The sequence below is a fragment of the Phacochoerus africanus genome, chromosome 2 (genome assembly GCF_016906955.1).
Source record: "Phacochoerus africanus isolate WHEZ1 chromosome 2, ROS_Pafr_v1, whole genome shotgun sequence".
NCBI classification, from domain to species: Eukaryota; Metazoa; Chordata; class Mammalia; order Artiodactyla; family Suidae; genus Phacochoerus; species Phacochoerus africanus.
The window spans coordinates 186,761,085-186,774,643 of record NC_062545.1 but is presented as its reverse complement, the minus strand read 5'-3'; the positions used below and the strand labels follow the sequence as shown (position 1 = coordinate 186,774,643).

Below are 13,559 nucleotides of genomic sequence, written 5' to 3'. Positions count from 1 at the left end.
TTAATTTACATTCACTCCATCAAGGTATGGGAGTTCCTATTTTCTCATACCTTTTCCCCCCACTACAAGGAACAAAATTAAAGTTTATGAAAGAAGGATGATGGGAAATGGTAGGAAGCCCATCAAATCATGAGACAGAATGATATTTCTCCAACTGTGAAGAGAAAATTAACATCTTATTTGGAGATCTTCAACATGTTACCTAAATGCCTTGGAAACATGTCAGAGGCCTACATTTAGCAAAAGGCCTCTCAACATTTGATATCACATAGAAAATGATTCTTTTGTATTATTTTTGAGTGAATGTAGCAAGAAAACCCTCATACCTTTTCCAATACAACATTAACAATTTTTTGAGCTTTGCCAATCAAATAGATAAGAAATATCATCTTGCTCTAGTTTTAATATCCATTCTTTCTGTTTTGAATTAGTTTCTTTTTATATGTTTGGGAGCCACTTCAATTGTTTCAGGGTATAACATTTTAGCCTTGTAAAGTCTTAGAGTTTAGCCAGTCCATTGTCATTTTCAACTGAGACACTGAGATAATAAGCAATTTACCCAGCTAAATAATATCAGATCTACTCCAGGTCTCCTTTCTCATTAATTAAGCTATTCTCTGTTGCCACTAGATATAAACAGCTAAATTTTTCTTCTAAGAAATAAATACTATCCTCAGTTTTCCTTCTTGGATGATTTTATTTTTTAAAAAATAGATTAAATTTTTTTGAAGCCAGGGTTTCTTTCTTCTTTTTTTTTTTTTTGTCTTTTTGCTGTTTCTTTTGGCTGCTCCCTCGGCATATGGAGGTTCCCAGGCTAGGGGTCGAATTGGAGCTGTAGCCGCCAGCCTATGCCAGAGCCACAGCAACACGGGGTCCGAGCCGCATCTGCAACCTACACCACAGCTCACAGCAACGCCGGATCCTTAACCCACTAGCAAGGCCAGGGATCGAACCCGCAACCTCATGATTCCTAGTCGGATTCGTTAACCACTGCACCACGACGGGAACTCCTGAGGCCAGAGTTTCTTAACCTTGGCACTATTGACATTTTAGACTGCATAGTTTTTTTGTTTTGGTTTGGTTTTTGTTGTTGTTTTTTTTTTGGATCACGTCCGCAGCATGCAGAAGTTCCTGGGCCAGGTACTGAACCTGTGCTGCAGCAGCAACCCAGTGCTAGATCCTTAACCCACTGGGCCACAAGAGAACTTCCCTACACTGGATAATTCTTGCTTGGGGTCCGTCCCCTGTGCTGCAGGATGTTTTGTAGCAATGGCTAGTATCCCTGCTCCAGTTTATGACTATCAAATACGTTTCTAGATATTGCCAAATGTCCCCTGGTAGGAAAAACTGACTGCAGTTAAGAACCACTGCCTTTGAACAAAAAAAGGCATAATAGAATCTGTAAGGGCCTATCACTTTAAATCGAAACAATAGTTTTTAGCCTAAACTTACTCTTGGAAATTGGATTGGTCTTAGTTCCATGCAAAATAGAACTAATAACGGAACTAAGGAATGTCCAATTCTTTCTGCTCAGGCACTGAAAAATAAGAACAGAAAAAAATAAAGAATATTAGGTTGAAAATGGGCTCTTGGCATTAACTATCCACTTAAATTTTAGGTGTAGAAGTATGGACATATATAGTGTCGACTTGTCTTTCTGGATTTTAATATGTCATAGTTGATAAAAATAATTAAGCATCCATTCTTGGAAATTAATATTGTGTAAGTGCTATAATGCTAATACTTAGATATTAGGGTGAGAAACATTTACAAAACTGAAATGTATGTCATAATTTTAGAAATATTCTCCAATTGGAAACTGAGAAGTTAACTTCACACTGCTTTGAATGGGACAGAAAGCTTGAATTGGACATTCCAGATGATGGTGAGGGAACATTTGTTTTTATTTTATTTTATTGTCTATTTAGGGCTGCACCTGTGGCATATGGAAGTTCCCAGGTTAGGGACTGAATCACAGCTGCAGCTGCTTGCCTGCATCATAGCCACAGCAACGCCAGATCTGAGCCACATCTGCAAACTGCACCACAGTTCATGGCAACATCGGATTGAGGCCCAGGATTGAACCCTCATCCTCATGGATACTAGTTGGGTTCATTACCACTGAGCCGCGATGGGAACTCCTGACATTTATATTTTTTAATGCCTTAGCTTTGTTTTAATATGAGTACATTTATGTGAAACATAAAAACCTAATGTCCAACTTTATAGTCTCATTGTTATTCAAAATAGCAAGAATTTTTCACATATGTTCACTAATTCTTGTGTGCAAAAATAGTATCTGACTTAAAAGATGTAAGTAGTTAGAATATTAACTATCATTCATGAGTTATGTCTGCCTACTACTAGATTTTTTTTTTTTACTATGACTTTATGAATGACATCTATATCTGGTATTGTTTAATTATACAAAAAACATTTTCTCGACAAAAATTACCTAAATTAACATGACATTTTCAGAAAAGTTCCTTAATTTTACCTATTCAGGAAAGCTGTTTAGAAGAAATCATTTGTGTGCTGTCTGCTTGAAGTCTTTTGGTACTGATGTGCATTGAGTTGTTTGAAGTTGAATTCTTATAAAACACAAGGAGAGGTAGAATGCTTTTTACTATGTAGCAAAATATAAGGGTGTGTATTGCTAATATTTAGCGGGAATTGAAGCAGATAGTAAATGCTCAGTATTTGTATGACAAAATTCTATAGTAAATATTTTTTGTCTTACTTGAAGAATTTGATTCTGTAACCCTTAGGATATTTGGAATGACGTTGTCTTAGCTGGTTGGCTTGCAATAAAGGTCCTGTTTTGTCCTTTAACTTTTAAAAACCCTTTATTTCCTTTAGCTAAAGATCTTATTCGCACAGCAGTTGGCCAGACAAGACTTCTCATGAAAGAAAGGTTCAAACAGTTTGAAGGACTGGTGGACAATTGTGAATATAAACGAGGTGAAAAGGAGACTACCTGTACAGATCTGGATGGATTTTGGGATATGGTTAGTTTTCAGGTATGTGATCAAGTATTTTGAATAAATATATTCAAATCAACATAAATATATTCAAATATATCAAATATACCTTTGGGCCTACTTTTTGGAAAATGAGGTCACAGTAGTATAAAAGGGTTAACAGTAGCTGCTTATGTACCTATAATATTAAATGATATATTAGCACCTTAATAAACTGAAGCATGGTTTAAATTTTCTTTTTTGGCTGCATCCATGGCATGTGGAAGTTCCTAGTGCAAGGATTGAACCCTTGTGACAGCAGTGACCTGAGCCCCTCCAGTGACAAAGCTGGATCCTCAACTGGCCATGCCACATGGGGACCCCATTGTGCTATTTAAATTTGATGACTGATTTCTTCTCCCCTATATTGTCAATATAGTTTCTATTTGGGTGGGAAATTGAGATTATATTCAACTGTTGAATAATCTATAATGATTCTACATGTGGGAAAGTGAGTGAACATATTCTTTAGTGGTTCAGTTCATCTAGCAGTTACTGAATTCCTACTTATGCCAGATATTGTGCTAGGCATTGATAAAATAAGGCACATTCTCTGTCCCAGAGGAGTTTGTAGTATGATTAGTGAGTTAGACAAAACATAATTCCAATCTAATGTGAAAGTGCTATGAGAGAGGGAATCACTGGTAGGGTCAGTAAAGACGTGGGAGGAGATGATGCTATTTAGCTTTTTGAGCATATTTTAAAAATATGCATACAAAATATGATTTCAAAAACATAATATCCAGCATCTATTAGACATTTTAAGAAAGTTTCAAACCCGAAAGAAAAAAGCCAAGCAAACATAAGAAGAAAGCTGTTTGGATGGAGGAAGAAAACTGTTAGAAAGAGTATAGTATCCAAATAATAAGAATTCCAGAAAAAGAATATAGAAAAAAATAGAAAGTAAATGATCAATGACATAGCTTAAAAATTTTCCCTAGAACTAGAGGACATGAATTCCAGATGGAAGAGCCCATTAATTGCCCAGCATTGTGAATCAGAATGGCCCCACACCAGTGCACGTCATTAAGTGTAACTGTACAACTCGTGGGATGAAAACTCTAGAAGTCTCCGTAGAGAACAATTTCATACAAAGGATCAAAAATCAGAACGAGAGTTCTCATCATGGCTCAGTGGTAACAACCCAACTAGTGACCATGAGGTCAAAGGTTTGATCCCTGGCATTGCTCATTAGGTTAAGGAGCCGGCACTGCTGTGAGCTGCGGTGTAGGTCGCAGACATGGCTCAGATCCCTTGTGGCTGCAGCATAGGCCAGCGGGTATACCTCAGATTCAACCCCTACCCTGGGAACTTCTATATGCAGCAGTGCAGCCCTAAAAAGCCAAAAAAAAAAAAAAAAGAATCAGAATGACCTTGGATTTCACAACAGCAGCATTTAAAGCTGAAGGAACGAGGCCCTCAGACTTCTGAAGAAAATAACTTCCTACCTGAAGTTCTCTAGCCAGCCAATCAAGTGTGAGGGTGGAAGAGCATTTTCTAAACATACAGTCTCAAATATTACCTCCCCAACAGTCTTTCTCAGGATGCTAGCTGAGAAGGTACCTCACAAAAGTGAGGGGGTAAGCCAAGAATGGGGAGGAAGTGGGGTTGATCCCCAGAAAGGGGCCAAGAGTATTGAGGCCTAGCAGGAGCCAAGAAAGTGTGCAGCAAGCTGAGCGAGCAGTGGCTCTGATCAGAGATGGAGCCAAGGGCTCTGCCAGATCTGTCTCTGGAAAGCTGAACTGAGGAAAATATCTGATTTGTTTCTTAAACTATGTTAAGAGATTTATACGTACTGTGCAGAGTTTAGAGTGAATTGATGATAGACTCATGAACAAGTAACAAGAAAAAAAGCAAAATAAGTATTAAGTCTAGAGAAAAAGTAAACAGTCTCAATATTTATATGGCCCAGATGTGAAGAGTGTTTATGTTGTCATAATAATGTAAGCATTACTTTATGACCAGTATGTATATATTTACCAGTTTTCATATCATTGAGTTGGTTACTAGTATCCTTCATTGGTGATCAGTTGATTTTGCGGTTTTTTTTTTTTTTCCTTTTTTCTTTTCTTCCTTTTAGGGCCTCACCCATGGCATATGGAAGTTTCTAGTAGGCTAGGGGTTGAATCGGGGCTATAGCTGCCCGCCTACACCACAGCCACAGCAACATGGGATCCAAGCTACATCTGCGACCTACACCAAAGCGCATGGCAATGCTGGATCCTTTACCCACTGAATGAGGCCAGGGATTGAATCTGCGACCTCATGGATGCTAGTCAGGCTTATAACTGCTGAGAAACAATGGGAACTCCTGATTTTGTGTTTCTTAGTGTGATTATTAATTTGTGGATTTAAAAATATTCAATATGTTTTTATTATTTATAGTTACTGTCTTTATTGATACTCATTTGTCAGCTTTGGCCATTGGGAGCCTCTTCAACTTGGCTTCTAGGCCTTTTTTTTTTTTTTTTTTTTAAGAGTTGTATTGGAAGTATAATCTACCTATCATAAATATGCCCATTTTAGGTGTACAGTTCAGTGATTTTCCACATATTTAGAGCTTTGCAGCCATCACTATAATCCAAATTTAGAACATTTTTATCACCACAAAAGGATCCTTCCTGCCTATTTGCAAGTCAGTCCCCATTCCCACTCTGAGGCCTAAGCAACCACTAATCTTCTTGCCATCTATGTAGATTTGCCTTTTTTGGACACTATATAAAGTAGAAGAATATAATATATTGGCTTTTCCATGTGGTGGCTTCTTTCACTTAGCATGATGTTTTTGAGGTTCATCCATGTTGTAGATACATTTATCTGTACTTTATTTACCAATGGATGAACATTTAGATTGTTTCCCCTATGATGATTTTGAAGTCTTATGAATGCTCATATACAAATAGTTGTGTGGACATATATTTTCATTTCTCTCGGGTAGATACCTAGATATCGATGATCATATGGTAAATTTTGTTTAGTTTCTTTCTTTCTTTCTTTTTTTTTTTTTAAGAGCCGTACCCACAGCATATGAAAGTTCCCAGGCTTGGGGTCGAATCAGAGCTACAGCTGCCAGCCTACACCATAGCCACAGCAACACCAATCCCTAACCCAATGAGTGAGGCCAGGGATCGAACCTATGTCCTCACGGATACTAGTCAGGTTTGTTTACGCCGAGCCACGACAGGAACTCCTGTATAACTTTTTAAGAAACTGCCAAAGTATTTTCTAAAAGTGATTACAGCATTTTACTTTCTCACGAACAATGTATGTTCCCCTTTCACCATATCCATACTTGTTATTGCCTTTTTTTTTCCTTTGTCTTTTTAGGACCACACCCGCAGCATATGGAAGTTCCCAGGCTAGGGGTTGAATTGGAACTGCAGCTATTGGCCTGCACTACAGCCACAGCAACACTGGATCCAAGCTGAGTCTGCGACCTATACCACAGCTCACGGCAACGCTGGATCCTTAACCCACTGAGTAAGGCCAGGGATTGAACCCGAATCCTCGTGGATCCTAGTCGGGCTCGTTAACCACTGAACTTCAATGGGAACTCCTGCCTATCTTTTTAGTATAGCCATCCTAGTGTGTGTGCAGCCTCTCACTGCAGTTTTGGTTTGCATTTCCTTAATCAGTAATGATGTTAAGTATCTTTTTATATGCCTATTAGTCATTCATGTGTCTTTTTTGGCAAAAAGTCTAGTTGTTTCTTTTGCACGTTTTTAAATTGGTTTGCCTTTTTATTATTGAGTTGTGTTTTTCATATATCCTGGATATAGTCCTTTTTTTTAAACATTTTTTTCTTAAATTTTAAGTTTTTGCTTTTTAGCGCCACACCTGTGGCATATGGAAGTTCCCAGGGTAGAGGGTGAATCAGAGCTGCAGCTGCTGGCCACAGCCACATCCATGCCAGATCTGAGCCTCATCTATGACTTATACCATAGCTTTCGGTAATCTGGATCTATACCATAGCTTTCGGTAACGCTGGATCCTTAACCCACTGAGCAAGGCCAGGGATCGAACCAACATCGTCATGGATACTAGTCAGGTTCTTAACTTGCTGAGCCACAACAGAAACTCCTGGATACAAGTCCTTTATCAGAAATATTATTTGCAAATATTATGTCCCAGCTTGTGGCTTGTCTTTTAATTTTCTTAATGATGTCTTTTGCAGTGCAGATTGTAGTGCTTTCGATGAAGTTCAATTTACCAGATTTTTTCTATTGTGGTCATGTCTAAGATCTCTTTTTGCTTAACTATAGGTCACAAAGATTTTCTCTCAGGATTTTTTCTGAAAGTGTTATAATTTTAGCTCTTACAGTTAAGCCTGTGATCCATTTGGAGTTTATTTTTGTGTCTGGTATTGGTATAAATCTAAATTCATCTTTTTTCTTGTAGATATCCAATTTTCCCAGTATTGTTTATTAAAAAGACTGTTTTTTCCTCATTGAATTGCAGTGGCAATCTTGTCGAAAATCAATTGATCATAAATGTAATCCTGAGTCTTTGACATTTAAAAAAATTTTTTGAGAGAAAGATTGAGAGTACATATGAATATAAATGCATAGTAAGGGGACTTGAAGCAAGTTTACCAAACTGTTGACAGTGGTTACCTCTTTGGAGATTGGAAATACTAAAAGGATGGGGATATTGTTTGAATCTTTTAAAATGGAATTGTGTCGGGAGAATGAGAAGGCAAGCCACAGACTAGGAGAAAGTATTTGCAAAAGATGTATCTGATAAAGGACTATTCTTCATCAAAATATACAAAGAACTCTTAAAACAACCTGATTTTAAAATGAAGAAAAGTCCTGTACAGACACTTCTCCAAAGAAGATACGCAGATGACAAGTAAGCGTATGAAGAGATAAGGCTCAGAGTTCCTGTTGTTGTGCAATGGAAACAAATCTGACTTGTATCCATGAAGATTCAGGTTTGATCGCTGACCTCTCTCAGTGGGTTGGGGATCCAGCATTGCTATAAGCTGTGGTATAGGTCGCAGATGCGGCTCTGATCCCAGTTTCTATGGCAGTGGTGTAGGCCAGCAGCTGTGGCTCCAATTCAACCCATAGCCTGGGAATTTGCATATACCACGAGTGAGGCCCTAAAAAGAAAAAACAAAAAGAGAAATGAGTATCAACATTCTATGCTAGTAAAACTACAGTAACTATAGTGAGATACCACTGCACGCCTATTAAAATGGCAAAAATCCAAACCACTGACAGCACCAAGTGCTGGTGAGTATGTAGAGCAACAGGAACTACGGTTGGTGAGAGTACAAAATGTACAGTCACTTGGGAAGACAGTTTGGCTGTTTCTTACAAAACTAAATATGCTCTTATACAATCCAGCAGTCATAGTTCTTGGTATCTACCTAATTGATTGAAAACATGTTCACATAAAAAAGTGTACACTATTGTTCATGGCATCTTTATTCATAATTGCCTAAACTTGGAAACAGCCAAGATGTCCTTCAGTAATAAACTACAAAAAAAGAGAGTGAGGAGTTCTTGGTGGCTCAGTGGGTTAGGGATCTAGCTGTTGTCGCTGCTGTGGCTTGGTTGCTGCTATGGCACAGGTTTGATCCCTGGCCTTCGGGAACTTAACACATGCCTTGGGTGCGGCAGAAAAAAAAAGAGAGGGAAAGATTATGTTGTGTTCACTTTATGTAATTTAGGAAACAAAAACATTTAGAATATCTCTCCTACCATTTTAGGGATCAAAAATAATTTAGAAGAGTTATCCATATATGACATCCTTTATGTAAATTTACGGAGGTTTATAAGACCAAAAATAAAAAGGAACAGTTTTACTTGAAGAGTTTTTTACTTGAATACTAAACTGAGAATGACTTAGTCTAATTTTATGTTGACTTTCTCAATTTCTTTTGAAGCTTCAGTTTATTAGTCTGTAATTTTAATGTGGTTAGCAGTAATATGATAAACTTGTGCTTTACTAACAGATAGAAGATGTAAACCAGAAATTTAACAATCTGACCAAACTTGAGGAATCTGGATGGCAAAGCAGTAACAATACAAGCAAAAAAGTTGTTAGAGTAAGTTTGTGGGTTTCTAATACGGATTTTCCTAATCTAGTGAATTTTTATTTTCAAGCTTTAAAAACATTTAGCTTCAGATTTTTCATCATTTTATAAAATAAGTTTCATATATTGCTTACAATGTCCTGATTGTCTTTGAAGAAAGAATAAAACCAACACAAAATTCAGGATGGTTATTTCTGGAGGGAGGAAGGATTGGGGCTGTGATTGGATTGGGGCATCCTGAGAGCTTCTGAGTTGCTAAATAGAGGGGGGGGGTGTATGTGTTTGTTTTATTCTTTAAACTGTGTTTATACATTTGTTGTAATAATAAGAGTAGATAATGTATATAATGTTTAGTATGTGCCAAAATGTTGTTCCAAGTAGTTGACGTTTATTAACTCATTTAATCCTTAACATTCATATTGAGGTGGGTGTTATCCTTATTTTACAGTTGAGGAATATGAAACCCAGAAAGATTAGGTTACTTGCCTAAGGTGGAGTTGCATTTCAGGCTAGACTTGCTCATTCCAGAATCCCTGTTCTTATCCAATAGGCTATGCAACCTCTTTTGTATGTAATATTTCAAAATTTTTTAAATAGAAAAGAGGAATAATGGCTCTTTAGAACATCTTTCTTCTTCCTTATACTTGATCTTATAAAACTTCCTATTACTTTTCTCTGTAAAATTTACTTTATCATGATAGATTCCTTTCTTATCTATTTGTTGAATTCTTTTCCAGTGATGTTTTAAACTCAGTTTTTGGTTCAGATGAATGCTTCTCAAACCACCTTAGAGCATTTCTGGCTTTCCTTTTAGATTTTAGAGAAATGTCTGCGGTTATAAAATCAGGTTTCTAGGTTGGTACTTTATTATGCTATGTAATCCAGATAAAAACTGTTTTGAATCCTTAGGAGTTTAAGATGTTGGAGTGTTAAAGGAACTTTTTAATAAAGTTATTTTAATGATTGTTATGACAAAGATTCTAAGGAAATTGACCAAATTGATTGAATGAATTTTAAATCTGCTAAATGGTGACAGATGCTTGAACATTTTGAAGATACTGTGGGTATTTCTTACTGAGTGCCTAATTCTGGAAACATTAATATCATCAGTGATACAGATAATGGGTGTAGCAGTATAGCAGTGTATCAGAGCCTTGTAATTCTGTCTCTTATCACCAGATGTCTCTCTCCTCCTACTTTATTTTATAGGTGACTGTTAAATTTTATTTCTTCCATGATCTTTTCCTTTACCTATCCTTTGATACCATTCCCTTCTATCTCCCTATCTCCTATTCATTTACCTCTCATTCCATCACTTAGCCTTGTTGCCTTGTTTTCTGTTTTTCCCGCTTTTTTTTTTGCTTTTTAGGGTTGCACCTGTGGCATATGGAGGTTCCCAGGCTAGGGGTCCAATCAGAGCTATAGCTGCCAGTGTACGCCACAGCCAATAGTGCAGGATCTGAGCCGGGTCTACGACCTAAACCACAGCTCACAGCAATGCCAGATCCTTAACCCACTGAGTGAGGTCAGAGATCCTCATGGATAGTAGTTAGGTTTGTTACCACTGAGCCATGACAGGAACTCCATCTCTGATGCTTTTTCTCATCAGTTTAAAAAACCTTTTTTAAAATTATAGTTGATACACAATTTTTTGTCAGTTTCTACTGTACAGCAAAGTGACTCAGTTGTACATACATACATATACACATATGTTCTTTTTTCATATTATCTTCCATTATGTTCCATCACAAACAATTGAATATAGTTCCCTGTGCTATACAGCAGGACCTCATTGCTTATCCCATCAGTTTTTAGATATATTTAAGGGTCTTATCTTTGTTTACATTAAAACAAACAAAAAAAAATCGTGGAGTTCTTGCTGTGGTACAGTGGATAGAGGATCCAGCACTGCCCCTACTCGTGGCTTAGGTCGCAGCTGCGGCTCAGATTCGATCCCTGCCCAGGGAACTTCCACATCTGTGGGTGCGGCCAAAAAAGAGGAGAACAAACAACCAAACCTGTGGTGTCCACATCTCCCTCCAGTTACTTGTACCTCCCTCTCCTCCTCCGCATTTTTTCTTCTCCGTCACAGACAAGCTTCCTGAAAAATTGTCTATGCTCTGTTCTTACTATTTTGATTCTCACTTCTCCACCTCACTACAATTGATCCTCACCCTTTTCAATGCCCCTAGAACAGTTATAACCAAGGTTATTGATCAACTAATTGCTGCAATTATTAGGCACTGACTTAATTATAAAATCTAATCCCTTGGCAGTATTAAATACAGTCTACTCCCTCTTTTTTGAAATTGTGTTCAATCAACTGATTTTCCTCCTCCTTCTACCTATTTTTCAGTTGTTTCCAAGTGCCTGTTGTCCATTTATCCCTTAAGTGTTTGTAATACTCAAATTTCTATTTCAACTCTCTTCTCTCCTTCCATATTTTTCCTGTGCTATGTTAGCCACCCTATGATGATTCCCAAATGTGTATTTCAAACCATACTTACTGCTAAACCCTAGCTCCATACATCATGACACGTATTTTAAAATCAGTATATCCCAAACTGAAACCATCTTCACCCATCACTGTTTCCCTGTCTCGGAGAATTATTATCCCATCGGGTGTCCAAGATAGAAACCTGGCTGTCTTCTGTGGTCCTTTCATTTTTGTATTTCACCATCTTTACCCACACTCGTTTAAAAGATCACTGAGTTCTCTCAATTATACCTCTCAAATGTCTCCTGAATCTACTTTTTCAATTTTAATCTTTCTTAATCTTACTACTATCATCTTTTTCCAGTATCACAGCAATAGTCTCCTTCCTAACTGGCTTGAAACTCTCCAGTCCGTTCTCCAAACTGGTCACAGAGTAACCTTTCCAAAACATAAATGTTAACCTCCAGATCAAAAAAATCAAAAGTAGTCTATTCCTTTGACTTCTATACAAATGTAGCTCCTCAAAAGTGGTTACATGTGTGTGAGGGATTATAATTAGCTATTGGTTGTCTCTTGCCAACTCCTCCATGCGTTCTTTGATTTTTGGTTTTGCAAACATGCTATTCTCCCTACCTGGCCTTTTCTTCATCCCATTTTGTAGCTTGCCAAGCTGTGATTTTACCTAAGATGCCACTCCTTGTAAGCCTTTTTGGTGCCTCTGAAGTTTGATTAATTGATAAACTCAGGCTCTAGATTTCTTTCCTTTTTTTTTCTTTCTTTCTTTCTTTTTTTTTTTTTTTAATATTTCTAGGGCTGCATCTGTGGCAAATGGAAGTTGCCAGGCTAGGGGTCAAACCGGAGCTGCAGCTGCCAGCCTACACCGCAGCCATAGCAATGCCAGATCTAAGCCACATCTGCGACCTCTACCACAGCTCACGACAATGCTGAATCCTTAACCCACAGAGTGGGGCCAGGGATTGAACCTGTATCCTCATGGATACTAGTCAGGTTTGTTACCACTGAGTTACAAGAGGAACTTGTGGATTTATTTCTAACATGACATTTCTTCTTCTCAGTGTCCTTGTCTAGTTCGTCCACTGTGAAGCTGAGACCTCCTTGAGGGCAGGAAGTTTGTCCTTTACCTTTTGACCCCCAGAATTTTAGCATATACTAGGAGCTTGATAAGTATATGATGAATGTTTCTACGTTTTTTTCTTTTTCTGCCCCACCTGTGGCACATGGAAGGTCTCAGGCCAGGTATTGAGTCCAAGTTTGAGCTGCAACCTATGCCACTGCTGTGGCCATGCTTCGTCCTTTAACCCACAGCACACGGCTCGGGATCAAACCTTTGCCTCCACAGAGACAAGATCATTAACCCACTGTGGCACAGCAGGAACTCCAGTAGATGATGAATGTGTGAAATATTTTATGTAGGCTCTATTTGTTTTTCTTGTAAGGTGGTAATAAGTAGCTTTAATAAGCGTTATAATTTCTCTTCACAGAAAAAACTTGTCTCAGGTACAGCAAGTAAACCCAAACCAGATGATGGTGGAAGACTTGCAGCTAGAAATCGCCTGGCTGCCATAAAAAACAAAATGAGAGAGAGAATTAAGCAGGAAGAACATGCTGAGGCGGCAGCCTCTGCCATGCCAAAGGAAGTTGATAAAATAGTGTTTGATGCTGGATTTTTCAGAATTGAAAGTCCTGTTAAATCATTCTCAGGTTAGTTTTTCTGCTGAGACTAATATTTGGGTTGAATAGGTAAGAGGTGAAAAATAAGTTTTCACATGAAGGTTTATATGCTTTCTGTGATTTCTGAGAAATAGCTTATGGAAGGTGGGTTTGGTTTAATTTTCATTTATATTAAAAATTTTCCAGTTCCTGTTGTGGCTCAGTGGTAATGAACCTGACTATTATCTATAAGGATGCAGGTTCGATCCCTGGCCTCAGCGGGTCGGGGATCCTGTGTTGCCATGAGCTGTGGTATAGGTCGCAAATGCAGCTCGGATCCCAAGTTGCTGTGGCTGTGGTGTAGGCTGGCAGCTGCAGCTCAGATTCG

At 38.0% G+C, this 13,559-nt stretch overlaps 1 protein-coding gene across 3 annotated transcripts in view; it reads left to right on the top strand.

Annotated features, from left to right (window-relative positions):
• Window positions 1–13,559, top strand: part of DLGAP5 (DLG associated protein 5) — a 49,510-nt gene that overhangs the window by 22,667 nt on the left and 13,284 nt on the right. For all 3 annotated transcript variants that reach the window (XM_047767397.1, XM_047767398.1, XM_047767399.1), the window contains 4 exons: window positions 1,800–1,885; window positions 2,860–3,020; window positions 8,983–9,075; window positions 13,003–13,222. In XM_047767397.1, the coding sequence (XP_047623353.1) occupies window positions 1,800–1,885; window positions 2,860–3,020; window positions 8,983–9,075; window positions 13,003–13,222 (560 nt within the window). The remainder of the gene's footprint in view (window positions 1–1,799; window positions 1,886–2,859; window positions 3,021–8,982; window positions 9,076–13,002; window positions 13,223–13,559) is intronic.